The sequence below is a fragment of the Magallana gigas genome, chromosome 7 (assembly GCF_963853765.1).
Source record: "Magallana gigas chromosome 7, xbMagGiga1.1, whole genome shotgun sequence".
Lineage (NCBI taxonomy): Eukaryota > Metazoa > Mollusca > Bivalvia > Ostreida > Ostreidae > Magallana > Magallana gigas.
In genome coordinates, this window is record NC_088859.1 from 36,053,792 (window position 1) to 36,070,871 (window position 17,080).

At 34.1% G+C, this 17,080-nt stretch overlaps 2 protein-coding genes and 1 long non-coding RNA gene across 3 annotated transcripts; 1 reads left to right on the forward strand and 2 right to left on the reverse strand.

Annotated features, from left to right (window-relative positions):
• Positions 1-285: 285 nt before the first annotated feature.
• On the forward strand, positions 286-2,951 carry LOC105322291 (uncharacterized). Its single transcript, XR_010707546.1, has 5 exons — positions 286-1,980; positions 2,169-2,204; positions 2,311-2,346; positions 2,550-2,606; positions 2,897-2,951. It is a non-coding gene; the product is annotated as an uncharacterized lncRNA (long non-coding RNA).
• A 2,085-nt stretch (positions 2,952-5,036) lies between these two features.
• Positions 5,037-11,690, reverse strand: LOC105322271 (transforming growth factor-beta-induced protein ig-h3). The gene is made up of 15 exons (XM_011420913.4): positions 11,445-11,690; positions 10,959-11,030; positions 9,746-9,874; positions 9,488-9,582; positions 9,177-9,373; positions 8,707-8,901; positions 8,468-8,618; positions 8,223-8,360; positions 7,911-8,129; positions 7,698-7,834; positions 7,424-7,591; positions 6,679-6,777; positions 6,219-6,365; positions 6,028-6,118; positions 5,037-5,573 (listed from the first exon to the last, which is right to left on the reverse strand). The coding sequence occupies exons 1-15, from the start codon at positions 11,603-11,605 to the stop codon at positions 5,332-5,334; spliced, it is 2,241 nt and encodes a 746-aa protein (XP_011419215.3). The 5' UTR covers positions 11,606-11,690; the 3' UTR covers positions 5,037-5,331.
• A 3,264-nt stretch (positions 11,691-14,954) lies between these two features.
• On the reverse strand, positions 14,955-16,220 carry LOC105326683 (mitotic apparatus protein p62). The gene is made up of 2 exons (XM_011426844.4): positions 15,996-16,220; positions 14,955-15,654 (listed from the first exon to the last, which is right to left on the reverse strand). The coding sequence occupies exons 1-2, from the start codon at positions 16,118-16,120 to the stop codon at positions 15,033-15,035; spliced, it is 747 nt and encodes a 248-aa protein (XP_011425146.2). The 5' UTR covers positions 16,121-16,220; the 3' UTR covers positions 14,955-15,032.
• Positions 16,221-17,080: the final 860 nt, after the last annotated feature.

Genomic DNA, 17,080 nt, shown 5'->3' on the forward strand with positions numbered 1-17,080 from the left:
AATATGCCTACCCCCCACGGATTAGGAATTTCATGATATGGGGGAAAAATTTGGGTAGGTAAAATCTTTTTTTGGATAGGCATACTACCCCCCCCCCCCCCCCCCCCCCCCCCCCGATTTGGATTTTCATGATTTTGGGAAATAGTTTTTTTCCGCAATAATTCTGAAGATTAGGCTAGCCCCCCCCCCCCCCCCCACTTTCAATTTGCTTCCGACGCCAGTGTTGCTTATATCTCTACGACTGACTTACTTTCATTTGATCATTAGTAATGTACTCCTTAAGCATTGTAAATAATAAAAACAGAAATTGACCAAAATCGTGACCATGCCCCTTTGAATTTTTATGATCCAGAGATAGCATATAATAATATTCCAACTACTAGTACCAATTTAAGCAACTGGCTTCGATGTGATAGCACCAATATCAACTTCAATCTGTCCTTTGATTTTGGCATTGACATGTAGTTACAATCTCCTTAGCAGTTTCTAGATCTTGTGGTGTCTAAGTCGGGAATGCTATAAACGTATCGAAGGATTGTTGTTGCCTTTAGTCTTGCTTTTTATGGACGGTCGGCTCGTTGAGGTGTGGACAAATGCACGATTTCATTAGCGTGCGACGAGCTGCAACACGACTTGACAGATGCGCGACTTGGATGCATGTACAGGAGAGGCAGTTTAGCAATTTATATGTACATAAGTATATAGAAGGCGGAATGGTGCATGGCTTGTATATTTATAAAGGCGTAATATATGCACGATTTGCTTGTGAATACATGTAAATGTATGTTATTGGTAAAGATATGCACGAGTTTTGTGTAGAGCTGTTAATAATGCATGATGCATATGAAGAGGATTGAATGGTTAGCGATTTGTATGAAGGGACATGATGTCTTTAGTGATTTGACTTGAATCGGTACACTGGGACTAAGTTATGAGAAAAGGTGGTGTTAGAGATGCTCGGTTTATGTGGAAAGGCGTTACATATGCACTACTGATACATGTATGTATGTAGAGGGGTGATAGATGGGCGATTTAATTGTTCATGTATGTAAAGGCTTGACAGCTACACAATATACGTACTCAGTACATATATTTATATGCAAGTGTATGTTCAACGCGACAGATGCACAGTTTTTAGGTTTATAGGGGTGTTAACTGGACCACATCTTAAAGTAGACGAAAAGTTTCATGATTTTTATTTAATTGGATATGAGGTGTTTTGAAGCACAATTCTTACATATCACATGAACAGCCATAGAATGGTTCCATCTTTTTAATTATGAAAAATTATTAATTTCGCATGATTTGTATATCGAGGCGTGAATGACCTGTTTCTCTGACTTCCTTTAAGTTAACGCTCAACAAATACATTTGCGGAACATCATTGATAGATTAAGAAAACATAAAAAAGGCGGGAACATAGAATCAAATCAAATTATAAAATGACGATGCTAACAAATTAAAATTCTTCAAGAATATCAGTTTTGTCTAAATTGACAATTCTGATCTACGAATAATTGGAGTACATAGGAATACACATTATGATACGATAATGGGTCTGATGGCTAAAATTATTTTCAAGAGATCTGACAAGATATATATATATATATATATATAGCACAATAAAAGTAAAGATACATGTATTTTTTCAAGTTTGTAAATCCAGAAACCATTATTGGAAAAACATCCAAGCACTTCATAGCGGTATTTAACTTTAAAATAATATTTTAATCTTCACTAGTGTCATGTTGGATACCATTTTGGAGGCACATTCTTAAATGTCGGTCAATTGGAGGCCATTCTTTTTACATGCAGTAGTTCACACATAGAGGAAAGCCACTTATCTCCTCAGAGCATTCGGCAATACCCCATATACTTTGATATATCTAATGATAATCAGATATTCTATTCATTTAAATTAAAGTTAACGAACCAAGTTTGACATTTTAGGTTTACCAAAGACCTGTTCATGTTATTGGGGTATGTATACATGTAAAATATTCCTAATTTTTTTGTTCGCATTAAATTACAAATTCATTTGCTACAGAACTATACCTCTGAGAGTCTGTCAATCCATTACTTGTAACGCTACAGTTTTGCAGTTACTAAACCCAGAAAAAATTATCAAAGTAAACTTGAATTCTTTTTTTTTTTCACTCTTCGTCCAGGATTACCCTAGACCTGTTCAAGTGACTTATAATCAGGTATGTGCAATTTTGAAAGAAAAAAGAGATCGAAAAAGAAAGAAATTCGTAATCCAAAATTATAAGTTCACATTCATGAAATACGACACCTTTTATTATCACACAGGAATACGCAAGACCTGCTCAAGTGAATTATAATCAAGTATGTTTTTTTTAAGATTCTTAATTAAGAAATGCAGAAAATCGTTTTACTTTTTTAAATCTAAAGTTTAGAATTACATGTAAGATTTAAAGCATGTTTGCTGATAATAATCATTAATTATGACGTTCATGTATTATGTAGTTAAGACTTATTTACAAAATATAGAATAAAGGATATCATTGATCTTCCTATTCTAACTGTAGACACGCCCCCTCCACCACGCCCCTCCCGTGCAATATGACCGCAACGTGAGAGTGCATGTATGTATCAAAACTGTCAAATGTTCTAGCAATAATCAACACGATAAAATTGAACAACGATTATTTTAGCTGCATACATGTATCTCAAGCTAACACCTCTGTCAATACGTATAGATATCGGTAAGAATAAAAAACAAAATTACATTTTTAATGACCAAACCAATTCAATGAAAATTTAAAGTTTTGACTGAATTTGAAAACAATTTATCATCAAATTTTATCCCAAACGTATACTTGTATTAATTTGCACGATGCATTGGAACTGTTGCTTAATAAGCCGTGCATTGCAGAGACAACCAGTTCAACCCGTGCCATCTCTTCCCCTAGACCACAATGTCAGGGTATGTAGTTGTTTTGCACTTGATTGCCATACTTATATATATTTATCACTGCATTGTGATTTGTGTGTGTGTGTGTGGTGGGGGGGGGGGGGGGGGGGGGGGAAGCTAAACTTTGTTAAATTATTCAAGTTTATCATAATGCATGTATAAATATCCGCAAATGGGGTGTCAACTAATAATCCAATTCACCAATTCTAGCGAAAGCGAAGTAAATAAAATGATCTATTACACTTAGTTAAATCGCAGCGTGTATAAAAAAATGTTCTTTTTATGGAGTTTTATGTCACACAATTTTGACTATATTCAGAAAATACTTTTCATCATTTCATTCCCGTTTGAACAGAAACCAAGCTAGAAGTAGTTTGATACGGTTTAGATTTTTTTCTGTATCAGAATCTCTCAAAATATCGTCTTTCTAAGTTTTCAAACAGATTTGGTAGAAGTTGTGATTCATTTCGATACGAATTACAATATGCCAAATATATACATGTAAATATCATTGAGAGAATAAATGAATAAAAAATCCACCATGTAGCATCTTACCCTCCGTAGATTGATTCAATTTCAACGTGTGCATGTTTAGACATGAAATTATTACTTTCTTATTTTTACTTCAGGAATACACAGTTCCTGTATATAGCAACAGGGTAGGTTGAAGAATAAAATTAATGAAATTATCTAGGAATTCATACTTTACAAGTGATATGGAGACGTTTCAATGTTCTGGAAGAATATCTTTTAAAGAACAAAAATTATGAACAACACTTTCATAACTACTTGTAACGTTTGAACAAAACCAGTAGATATTAATTATTTTGTAAAATTTTAAGTACGATATAAATTGTAAACTACCGTTCGATCGATATAACATGCAAAGAACAGTGTACAGTTACTTGTATGCAGTCTGAAATAAAATATTTCTAAACCAATCTTTTACAAATTGTTATAGATAAGTTTATTGCTTTTAAAATTTTAATGTAACATACATGTATACCTGAAGCACACAGTTAAATGCTTTTTACAATATCCTTATTTTATTCCTAGGAACAATATCCCACTTACCCAGCAGAGTATAGTTCCAGGAAAAAGGTAAGATCTACTAGATTCTGACCTAAAACGTTACTATTTGAACTGTTGTTAATAAATTCATCTTTGAGACAACTCGGTTTTTATGGTCGAGTTTAATTGGTTTTCAGGAAATGAACTGACCCAGCTTTATCTGAATAATTTGGATCAAATTAATTTTTTTTTTAGCTGAAGAATTTGCAAAATCTTGATGTTTTCGAAATGTTTTCTGGAAAACTTCATATCTATATATTTAATTAGTTGTTTAAACATGTAACAAATTAAACTATTGCTTGAAAATGCCTCTTCTACACCAAGAAACGCTTCACCTGTATGATGCAACAAAGAAAACCGTGTATTGTTTCTTGTTTTAACAGAAGCCGAAACCACGGGCGAAAAAGAAAACACCACGTGATCGGATAAAGACGGATTATTCCAACGTCCGGGAACCTGGGAGAGTGAGTCTTCTACTTTTTTGAATGATGGTGCATTAATATAAATGAACATGTAATACTTTTGTAATATTTCTTTATATTTTCTAGCCTTTTACAAATGCTGAAATTTTAAATCTTCGCTTTATGTCAAGTTTATCTAGAACATTATCTCAAACAAGCTTTGTATCTTTTTTTTTTAATAAGTCGTTTAAAAATTGCATATTTTAATTTCTGTATTGCATTAGAAATAATTGGAAGATTATTACAATGGTCTTTAATAGTTTTATCTCATATTTCTAGGTGTTAAATACACCTAAAGCAAATGACATGTATTTAGTTAGCAGTTTAGATAACAAACCTTTTCAATTCACTCTTTCAGTTGCTGTCATATGCTGCCCATGAACTCTTCTTTGAGGACACAAAATAGATATGATTAATACTCTGAATTAATATGTTTATTCGCGATAAAATGCGATGGTAAATTGCAATAATTTTGCCTGACCCCAAAATGTCAACAAAATTCGAACCTCTCAAAATATGATTCAAACGAAAGTAGGCAAACATGGATTGAAGATGTATCAGATCATATAGGCACATTTATGCAGTAGTTTTATTGAGTACATTTTACTTTGTATTCAAATAAAGATGGTTAATAAAGTGAAAAAAAATCTTGATCAACACGTCTTTCATCTGAAGCATTTGTAATGCGCAAAGCAAAATAATTTTAGTACTGTTCATGTACAGGCATGGTATCTTAAAGAGAACATATCATGAAGAGCATTGTCATAAAGCATAAAATAATCATTTCACGTGTACAAGGTAGAATACAAGTATAAATGATCATAAATGAGTTATACATTACTGTAATAAAACTTTTACATGATTCTACCAGCGAAACATATTAAAGAAATCATATTCATTGTATTCGGTTTCTTGTTCTTGTCCTAAAATTCCGCCGATCGCATGGACGACTCCATTGGTGCCAACCATGTCACACTCGAGAATATCTGAAGAGGAAACAGTAAGATGCCTTCCCGTTTTCCTTATAACCAGCTCGACTCCTGAAATAGTTCTCACGTTGTGGAACCCAAAGACGTGCAGACGGAAATTGGAGCAGCACATGTGTCCTTGATAACAAATAGAGAAAAAGGTTAACTACATCTTCATTTTTAAACTCAAACGAATAACTAAAGATTAATTTTTTCCAATGGGTTTTTGATCAGTTTAGAACCATTTTAACAAGATCTTGGACTTTCGATTAGACGTAGATATATCTACATGTATTTCTTGCATCAAAACAAGTTAAAAATGACGCTGGATTCAAGCGAAATATGCATCGATTGCGTAGTCTTAGCTCAAAAGCCAGACAAATCTTTTTGATTTCAAAGATCATGGCTGAGTGGCCAGCAATTAAATAGACAGGTCTACGTCTCACTGCTGTTTGTCACAACTACCAGTTCTTGTTAAAATGGTTTTAATTTAATAGTTTATCAACAAAATATCGCATAATTATAAATTCAATCACTTGGTAATACTTTAAAGAAAGCAAAATGATTAAAATTACTGCTTATAAAAAACAACCTCGAATGACGTGATCCTTGACGAATTCCTTCAAATTGTCTTTACTGCTTTGCAGGTTTTTCATTTCTTCCTCTGTCAAGGCATTCAGAACCTGTTGTAAATCACATTTTATTGTAAAAAATGCAACAATGAAAAGCGTAAAACCATTATTTAATTATATATTCATAACAAATACTGTAAATCATGACTACCTCATTTGTGGGCGCCAACACGGTGTACGGTCCGTTTTGCTGTAACTCGTCAGCCAATCCGGAATTCTTCATCAACTTGACAAACTCTGAGAACCGATTGTCCACTTCCAGAACATCTACCACGGTACCGACTGGTGGAATCAAAACCTATCAAGCAGAACAATAAAATAGACGGTCTTATCGATATGTGTTACACATATTGTATCTATCTTGACATTCATTGTATTAACTTTAGAACAAAATATGGACGTATGGCTAAACTGGCACAATGGTCTTCAACAAATTGAATACTATTTGTTTTCAGTAAAATTGATATTATAATAAATGAATTTCGCATCGAAGAAATTTGATACATGAATTCAAATGAAAGATATATATATATATATATATATATATATATATATATATATATATATATATATATATATATATATATATATATATATATGATAAAAAAAACCTTATCTATGAGATGGATTACGGCGTTGCAGCTTGGAATACCATACTTTACAATGGATGAACACTGGATAGTTTCTTGGGGAGGTTCGAAGAATCTATACTGAAATAGTCGTAAAATCACATTCCAACAAGTATTAAGAGGCTTATAGTGATGGTCAAGTTAGACGACACAGCTCTTCCTATAAGGTAGGTCCGCTTTTTGTAATTCTTGTGTAAAACTAATCAAGAATATCATCGGTTCATACTGATCAAAAGAAATTTCAACAATGGCTTCCTAAAATACCTATAAAGAACTGATCATCGTTCAAGTCTACAGGCTTTCAGATTTATATCATTTTTTTAAAACCAGATAGTATATATTTCGACATCACATTATCCATGAAACAATCGATTGTACTGTACCTGTTTTACTTTATTTGTGTCATAAATATTTTTGTTATGAGTTTTATAATAATTAGAATAACTAACAGAATAAAAATACATACATGTATATATGGAAACTGTTTGACCTAGATATGTCTACTTATATCGCTAGCCTAAGCACATTTAATTAAAATGTTGTTTTTAACAAATGTATTCTTTTCCACTAATAACAAAACCATTCTATATACTTTTTCCTCCACAATGAATTAGAATTTTCTTTTAATTTGCATCTGTTTATGATCTTAATTCATGTACATGTATATGCTTCACTTGTTTCATAATGTGGGACGAAATCAAAGTATTTGTTAGAATCGATCTCTTACATAAAGTGATCGGCTTCTGTGGACAGTCAGGGTTTTTTTTGTGTTCCAAGTAGAGAATTGATGACCATCTGCAACACGACACGTGGACAGCTCCTTGATCACGTGATATTTTACGATATCCGCCGTGTTGGACTCATTTAATCTCGCTCGGTCAAACTCGGACATTTTCTGAAAGAAACTTGGAACCTAACTAATTTTGAATGAAGTATAGCAATTCATTGTTGTTTAAAAAATTGATACTATTACTCATGATATGAAAGTATTTGACCCGTACTGAAAACGCTTCATTCGTGGGAACTAAAATAGTTATATCATTGGCTTGTTCCAATGACTTCTTCAGGCCTGCTTCACTGATCAAATCCGAAAGTCGAGTTAATTTTCTCTTCTCCAGAACCTCCATTACTGCGTAAGCTACAGAAAAGAAATATTACAAAAATTTTAAAACTAAATTAATATTATAAACACAGCTTTTTTACAACGTGGTTACCTTCCTCAGGAATAATGACGTCATCAATAAGGTGAAGTACTCCATTGCTAGCCATGATGTCGCGATCGATTATCTGCGACTTTTCCACAAAAATCTTGTCGTTGTCATCACGCATCAACTGTAGGTACTTGGACAGCTTGTTCTTGGTTTTGGATTTGTGAGAGCCACTAACTGCCGATGAGCAAATAACATTGGGGAGCAGGTGGTTGTTAATAATCTCTATAAGAAGAAAACAGTCCATGTAAAGTATTAGTAATAACTGAGATGACAGAAAATACAATCGTAACTTTACAGCATTTTTGTTCAATTTACTCTTAAGACAACGTTTGTCAGTCAGTGTTCTGTTCAAGAGTTGTCCATCCAGCTTTCTAAATGCGTTGTCTGTTGGAGCTAGTAGAGTAAACTGTCCTTCCAGTCGAAGATCGTGACTAATCCCACTTGTTCCCAGAGCTGTAATTAAAAAAGAAAATGTGTATTTACATGTATTTTGTTAATAATAAAGACGCAGTTAACAATTTTACAGCACAGACAAGTGATCAACATCAATTGTATTGTACCTGTTTTAAGATAGCTGAGTTGGGGATTGCTGCTGACGATATCCGTCAATGATTTAGTCACCGGCTGCAAAACTTCATCCACGACATGGATGACGCCATTAGTGGCCAGATTGTTTCTTGACGAAACACGTTTACAATTTGCAGTCATAACCTGCAAAATAGATTAAAGACGTGAAAATATGAAATGAAAAAAAAAACAACGTACAATATTTCGGTTCACAGAGGATAAGAATGTTTACCCCATTGTCTACCATGTCGTAAAAGTTTATTCTGATGGTGGAGGATTTAGAGTTGGCACTTGTGATCGTCTGCTCGTCCTCCAGTGTGGTGGTCGTCAGAATGCCACCCGTCACGTGACTCAAAACTAGGTCAGATGCGTCGCTCACAATGACTGTGCTGATCGGCGGCGAAATTCTAATGACAGAACCCATGTCCTGAAACAACTCGTAAAATTGAATGTTGATCGAAAGGCAAGCTAGTATCAAAGATCGGAAAAGGACCCCATGAAGAAATTTACACATTCTTTCTGCAACAAATTACTTTTTAAAACTGTTATTATATCTAATTATTTACTCTCTTTTAAATTCGATGTAATTAAAACATAAAAGTTCAATAATCTGGACACTTATCTTTTTATACGTGTAATAGTTAAACAGATTATATTTTCAATACTATATAATAGTATATCATCACCACTCGTTTAGCCTACGTTAAGTAAGACGTTTTCATATGACGATACGAAGCTGGGTCCTTTTTTGAAAGCCTCGTTTGTTGGAGCAAAAATTGTGAAATTTGCGTCCAAGGTTCCCTTTAGTTGTTCCTTGAGACCAACACTTTCTGCTGCTCGAAGGAATTCTGTCAAATTTAAGGATTCTGCTGTTTTTTCGATGTCATCCAACTGCTGGTCTGTTTAGCAAAAAATACAATGCAGTTCTTGAATATGGACTAACAGAGAGAGAGAGAGAGAGAGAGAGAGAGAGAGAGAGAGAGAGAGAGAGAGAGAGAGAGAGAGATTCTTACACTTTGGACATCCGTGTTGACCAGATCTTCTAGTGTAACCGTGGCAACAGCTCTTGGTAACTCTTTCTATTGTAGTTTTTCCATTGCTTGTCAATCTTTAATAAAATGGAAACAGATTTTCTATTTGATATAGCTTGTTGATTAAACAAATCAAAACACAAGAAATAAAACAATAAGAAAGCAAATCACACAATAGTCTTCTTTTCACGTCTTTGTTATAACTATTGGAAAGAAATGTATCCATTGACAAGGACTCACGTTTCGGTACATATGTACGCGGTCTTCTTGTCTTCACATGTGATCGCGGACGATGAGTATTGACCATGGCCGGTGAAGGAAGTTGAAGTGTTCCCATTTTTGCGTTCTTTATGTGTGCAGACATTTGGACTAAAACATTTTTAAAAAAATCAAATTCTTCATTATTTTTGCTTAGATTTTCAGAAATTTAAACAAAACTTTTATAAAGGTGACTAAAGTGAATTGACTATCACTTCACTCACTGTCTTACCTACCTAATGCCTAACCAAATATCTATTTGCATCTAAATCTATTGTGCATATAATTTTACCTCTTAAAAGATATTGTTACAAACTTTTATACTGTTACAAACCTATATGCAAAAATACTTAAATAAAAAGTGATTCGTTTTTTCATTGCTAAGTGAAACAAAAATTAAATACAGATTTTTGTCATTTTATATAGGCTACCGATGTTCTGTGTAATTTTGCGTACAAGAACTTTTATAACTCCAGTGACGCAAAAACTATGCAAGACATTGATAAAAATTTTATTTTAAACAATATTTACTATCAAATATTACCATGTAGCTTGTAATTGCTATTAGAAAGACATCATACTTGCATTGTAGATAGATATTAGTTTTGTTTTAATTATTGATTACTGAAAACTATAATTTGTAATACGTCATCCTCCACACAACACACTTATCCACGAGGGCTTGGTCCTTGTGCACTTATCCTTGATTTTGAATCTTCACGTTCAGTCGAATGAATTTAAAAATTTGAATTAGAACATTTTTAACAAGACCTTAAACTTTACTCAGTAGGATTTAATTAACTGTATTTTTTTGCACCAAAACAAGTTGAAAATGACGTTGGTTTCAAGTCGAAAATACACAGATTGCGTAGTCCCAACACAAAAGCCAGACAAATCTTGTTCATTTCAAAGGGCCATGGCTGAGTGGCTAGCAAGGCCTACGTCACATTGCTGTTTTTTAAAACACAACTTCCAAAATTCCAAGCTCCTGTTAAAATGGTTCTATATCATTCAAGCGATTAACTTTAAAGAATTTATCTCCAGCAATAGTTCATATTGTCAACAATGATCTTATGAATTGACAAATGTAAGCATTGACTAACACAAAACAATGTTTTCAACAAAATTTCCAAAGAAACAAACACAACAAGTACTGTATGTTAAAGAATAAACAAGCAATAAAAGGAGGATTTACCCATCCCACCAATCTGTTGTGAATGAGCCGCTGTCAAAATTGATGTCAAAATCAAACCAAGGAAAGTTCCATCTAAAAATTAATTAAATGGTTCAGTAAATAATTGAATCTTTTATTAATACTTAAATCAATAGGAATAAAATTTCATTTACCATACATGTATGTACTACTTTAAAAAGTTAAGAATTATCCGTGTAATAATCATTGCTGCAATGATAAACTTTAAGAAAATATTTAAGTTACTTAAAAAAAGTGACGAATGTTGTTCAGTTCCATACATATTATTAAAGAATTGATAACAATATCATTTAATCGCAAACGTCACTCAAATCAAAAGTTAACGTTTAGAAAGATGCCATGGTTTCTGTATATATCAACCTTTTTTGCTACTTGACTTTGTCTGTAATCGAAAATCTGATCCCCATGGTTTTGTTGTCTTTAACCTTTAATTACACTGAGTATAGTAAATAATTAGCGATTCTTTACCTGTGTCTCCACTGTGATCCCAAGCGTCCGCCTCGGGGCCATTCATCCCGTTGCCGCCATCTGTTGCGATGACGTTGATGACGTCGATGTCGTCTGCTTTCAGTGTCGTCTGCCACCAAAAGCAGCAGGACCAAAATTACTAAAATCCTCAAACGCAACATTCAGGACGTTGAAAAGAGGGGTGCTGGTCGGACTGGTATATAATTTGCTTCTAGCGAAAAGTGCAAGTGTTTAGTAAATAAAATATGCCTCAAGTAAAGTGGCCAGGATATTGCACATTACCATCGCCCTATGATTCAGTAAGCCACCATACAATGGACCCTTAACAAAATGTTTCATAACACTTTGAAGTGGTTGGAACACATTGTGCATTCTTAAACGTATGTAGTTTCAAAGTTAAACCACTCTTGGTGTCTGGAGAACATGCACTTCTGATATTTTTATATTGTTGTCTTAGTTATTAAAAATGCACAACACTTTGCTTATAACATACATATGACCGACGGTGTTTGAGTGCAATCTATACTTAGTAGTCACAGGCTGATACTCATTAGCCTCAAAAGATATTGTGAAAGTACGGAAGAAGTATCCTTGTTATCTGATTTCAATTTCATGTCAGTATCTGCCGTTAATTAAGGTTCACTTACAGTATATATTGATGTCTGGTATTTTTTTTTACCGAACGCTACGAATGCAATATTTCTCAACTCAATTCTTTAAACGATGTCATTCATAAATTGGACAATTCAGTCAATCTTGTGTTTTCTAAATGTATGTTTATCAGCATACATATACATGTACTTATATAGCTGATATGAATATTGAACCGACAACAAAATAACGTTTGCTAAAGCAAATACGTTCTCTATGCCTGGGTGCCACAGAAAATTGAGTTACTGCAAGCATTTATTCATTTGTCCAGTGCATAAATTTTAAAGATGGTGCATTATATGCATTGTTGATTTCTTTTATTGAAGCTTCAATTGAAACATTGATCTTTTATGCAACTGGCATGTGTATTAATAGTAAAGATACAAGGAAATAACTCATTAGAAATTACTAGATTAATTGCCTTAAAGTGGAATAACACACCTGGAAAAAGTCACTCAAATTAACAGGAATTTTTTTATAATGAAAGTCCGACACTTTATCCACTCGGGTATTGGGTAAGTTACATCTTTCAATTCATAAAATCCTTTTAATAAAACGAACTGTCGTTTCAATCAGCTGTCAGCCATTTTGTGATGATGTGTATTCCACCTTAATTTTAATTCCCACCAAAACGGCAGAGGATGATATAAGGAGGATTATTGTCGACGGACAAACAACACCGCGGGAAGTCACTCACACAATGCCTCTGTCCGCGTCTGACCACCCAAAACTGGTTTATAATCTTAATCTTCTATACATGTATCAGATAATCTTGGCGTACACATCAGTTACTAGTAACTCAACTGACTTGGATCAAAACTATTTGTGTTAATTACAAACTGATTTAAAACGTTATATATTTCACAGATTAAAATTTAATGGCGTGCTTATCTAAAGACTATTTCAAGGTATCACATTTTCCTTTACTCAGTTTTAAAAAATTTTGTACCACTGAGTAGGATATTTCATGTACTTTGTTAGGTGATGATCTTTTTTCACAGGGACTACTTCTTTGAGGGCACATGCAGCAGCTTCCTGGGGAGTGTGCAGTCTGTTTACATACAAATGGAAAACACGTGGTTTTGAGGGTAGACCTCTTTGGAGCTAGATATTTTGAGAAAATGCAGTATCACTTGCCCTTTTTATGGTGTTAGCTGATGAGATAGGTAACAAATAACATTTCCTCCGAATATTTTGTCATGAGGAATACAAACTGATTTTTAAGAATTTTTTCCCCTCTATAGTGTTATATAGTGAAAACAATTACCGGTGTGATACCTTATATAGTTCTATAATTACATTTTAAAATTGTTCAGTACGTAATCTTGCCGCTTATCGTTTGCAGCAAACATGACAATGTTTTGTTATCTGTATGCCATCAAAATTTTCAATTTTAAACGTGTTCCTAAATCCTTTTTTTTAATTTTTTTTTTTATCTTTTTGCCACTAACAATCAATATAATTTCATGTGCATCAAAATTTAGTGTTCTTTTAAATAATTACCATCGTCTGACCTGCCGTGAATGGTCAGTGATTTATTGATGTATTTAATTTAGATAAAAAGGACACAAAATGATGCATGTTTTCCAAGTTCATCGTACTAAACTTCAAAAATTTGCTCGACTTAGTATGGTTGCACAACCTTTGAATGACTTGCTATCAAACCTATCCCTCACGGGCGCGTACATGTATATATATGTAGTGCACATGCAATGCAATATTCATTTTATATCTATATACACAATCTTGAATAATATATGTTGCCGCGCTATTCTTGGTTTTTCAACACTAGATCTTATAGCTGCGCGAGCTTTAACTGATAAACTTCTACAGTAAAACATAGCATGAAGCTTTTCTGTTAGTCGAGTAGCGTTGATTGATGGCTTTAATTGTATATGTAATATGTATAGTTAGAGTAAGCTTCACATTGATAGAGAATTTAAATATAATGCAACCTTACAGGATATGACATTTATGTAAAATGCACTCAATTTAAGTTTCCCTGTCCGTAAAATTATTGTTATTAAAGTCAAAATAAATCAGCAAAAGTCCTAGATCTTCATAAATACTTCGTTGTGTTTGAGTACATGTATTTATTTCCACCAGGGACAAATGTGTGGGTTTTTTTAGAATAAAATTTGAAACATAAAATTAAGATGATGCGGAAGTTTTTTTTTTTTTTTTTTAATAAATGAATTTATTTTACTTTGTCTTCGACTCGTCATTGCGTGTCCCAGCGTTTGCACCAAGACAAACAGCGTCCTGTCGCCATTTGACGCCTGCCTTCGGCGTCTTCTGCCACGACATTGGAACAAGTACCGCAAAAGTCGTCAATTTTATTGTTGACTCTAACAGCGTGTTTTTGGTTTTTAACAACAACAAAATCCCAGGTTTTTACTAAACTTGCCTGTTCAGAAAAGTTAGAGTGCCCACAAGTGGTTCACTGGAAAGCGGTTTTTCACTTATAAGTATGAGGTATCTTTGTTTCTTTGGGGAATTTGACACTTTTGACTCTTGTGACACATTAACATTTGCAAAGTAAGCGATAGCTAAGTAGACGTCCGAGTAGACCATGTACTAGATAAACATTGGAGTTGCTCAGTTTAAGAAATTACTAGTATGTCGGCCTCTTTACTGAACAGCTGCGTGTAATGGTGATAAATAAAACCACGAATTTTTAAAACAACAAACTGATTTTACCAGTACTTTGCAAAATACACTGTTTTTTCATGATAGATCTCAGTCAATATTTTATCCATCTGTGGTAATTACTCAAATGCCTATAAGTTCAAACTTCTCCTTGTAACAGAATTTTCCTTATTATCAAACATCTTTTTTTTAATATAAAATAACACAAAATAACAAAAAATATATTTTATTAGTATAACTGAAGTTAAACAGAAAAGATAAAATAATGTAGGGTAGAAAAAAATGGATCTACTGAATAATGTAGGAGGTCTCTGTGGTCATCATTGGTAAACTGGTTACCTCCTCTGATTCGCCGCTGTTGTTCTCTACGTCATCATCTGTAAGATCCTCGTCAGCGTCATCAAAGTCCTCAGTTTCCTCCATCATATCGTCATCCTCTTCTTCCTCGGGTATATCGGAAGTGTTGTCGACGGCGGGGTCTTCCTCTGGAGGCATGATTTGAGGAAATTCTGTCTCCAGTCCCTCTTTCTTGATCAGTTCCTGAAGCTTCTCTAGTTGCTCGGTCTGCAGACAGAAGCAGGATGGTCTGTTGCCATGATTTTTGTGGTGCCACATCTTCCTCCTCTTCATTTTCCTCCATTTCTGGCGCCTATCGACTTTGTTGCCCCGTCTTGGTTGCCACCTTCTGTGTGTCACCACTGGCTTCACTTCGTCCTGGCTGATCTCTGTGTCCTCTGGTTTATCTTCCACCGAGTTTTCGGGGGACATCATTCCACGACGTTTGTTCATCCACTTCATCTTCCTCTGGCGCTTCATTGCCCATTTCCTTTGTTTCTTGGTCAACCATTCGTTCTGCTGTGTGGGGGCATCTTCATCGTCTTTGACGTCATCATCTGCTACATCAGGGGGGCTATGAATAAAAACCAAAAACATTTGTTCATCGCAAAGTTCTAAAATAAAGGGTAGATCAACAAAAATATGCGTATCAATGCTGTCGAACTTTATGATAATTACAAAATATTTCATTAGAAGAAAAGTGTAAACTATAATCATTTTTAAATTTTGGTTTGCATTGTGCCTGTTTTTAAAAAAATATCGTTTGGGTTGCATGCGGTTGACGTCGAATCAAATGATGTAACATTTGATTCTGCGTGACCACTGACCACTTTTTATACACATCCAGCTATCAACGTACAATAATTCAATTATAATAAGTTATCATCATCATCATCATCAAAAAAATGGACTTACCCGTGTATACCGGCCTGCATTCCAGCGAACTTTTGTCTCCGCCATTCCTTCCTTCTCCCTCCTCGTCGCGCCTCCAGGGCACTGACCACGGCTAGGACAAGCAACAGCGACAACCAAATCTTCATAGTGACCGTCAGAGTACTACTGCCAGAGTGTGAGAACCACCAGTATTTATACCCACAGACCGACCCGAAGCTGCGTCGTTAATCCCGATCACGCGGGGTTATTTTGAGGAAATTGTTTACATCCTGAGGCTCTCGCGGTGGATTGCCAGATGTTTTGAGTGCATTCTCCCTCCCATCCGTGTTCTCGTTTTTGCCCTTTGACTCTTCAGACCATTGTTTACCAACTTTGCAGTTTGTATTTTCTTAATGACAGGCAACATACAAATGTTTTTTGTCGAGCAACCATTCATTTATCCATACCTACTTTTTTTAATTTGAACATTATGTTATATACATACATGTATACAGTAACTACATGTACTTCGTAAGTTTTTGGTGGAAATTAATGACCTTGTCTTGGAATCTGGCCAGTGAATCATTGCCCCATGAGGGTCAAGCCATCCCGCTGACTCACTACGAAAACAAATTCAAACTCAGCAACTCCAACAAAAACAAAAACTCGACCCTCTTTTTGGACGTGTGCATAATTATCATGGTTTGAATTTGTTTTTAGTGTAAATTTCATATGTTTTATGCATACCAAATTATTTGGTTTGAGCGAATAAACTGAACCTGAAATTAAACTTGATACATAAATTCAGTACAAATTCTGGATTTAATTATATAATTAATCACTAAAATGGTCAGACGAGAATGCACTATAACATACTTATTTCTTATTATCCTCCGAAGGTTGCAGAATATTTAATTTATATTCAATTTTACGCACAGACTTGACTTTTTCAAAAAATATACATAATTGTATCCTGTTAATTATTAAAAATGAGTAAAGTGAAATCACACATTCCAATTAAATTTTTATATTTATACAGCAAGTTGTTTTACAACGAATTCAGAATAAACGTATAACGAATTACGGTTATCACCAAGTTTTTTCTATGGTCCCTTGGAATTGCATTT

Bases quoted from the DNA above. Each gene is read 5' to 3' on its own strand.
- LOC105322271 (XM_011420913.4), bottom strand. From the start codon at position 11,605: ATGTTGCGTTTGAGGATTTTAGTAATTTTGGTCCTGCTGCTTTTGGTG. The intron at 8,619-8,706 runs GTAAACATTCTT...TCTATTTTGCAG, and splicing joins ACGACATGGTAGACAATGGG to GTTATGACTGCAAATTGTAA. The intron at 6,778-7,423 runs GTAAGAGATCGA...CGACTATTTCAG, and splicing joins ACAGAAGCCGATCACTTTAT to TATAGATTCTTCGAACCTCC.
- LOC105326683 (XM_011426844.4), bottom strand. From the start codon at position 16,120: ATGAAGATTTGGTTGTCGCTGTTGCTTGTCCTAGCCGTGGTCAGTGCC. The intron at 15,655-15,995 runs GTAAGTCCATTT...TTTTATTCATAG, and splicing joins ATGCAGGCCGGTATACACGG to CCCCCCTGATGTAGCAGATG.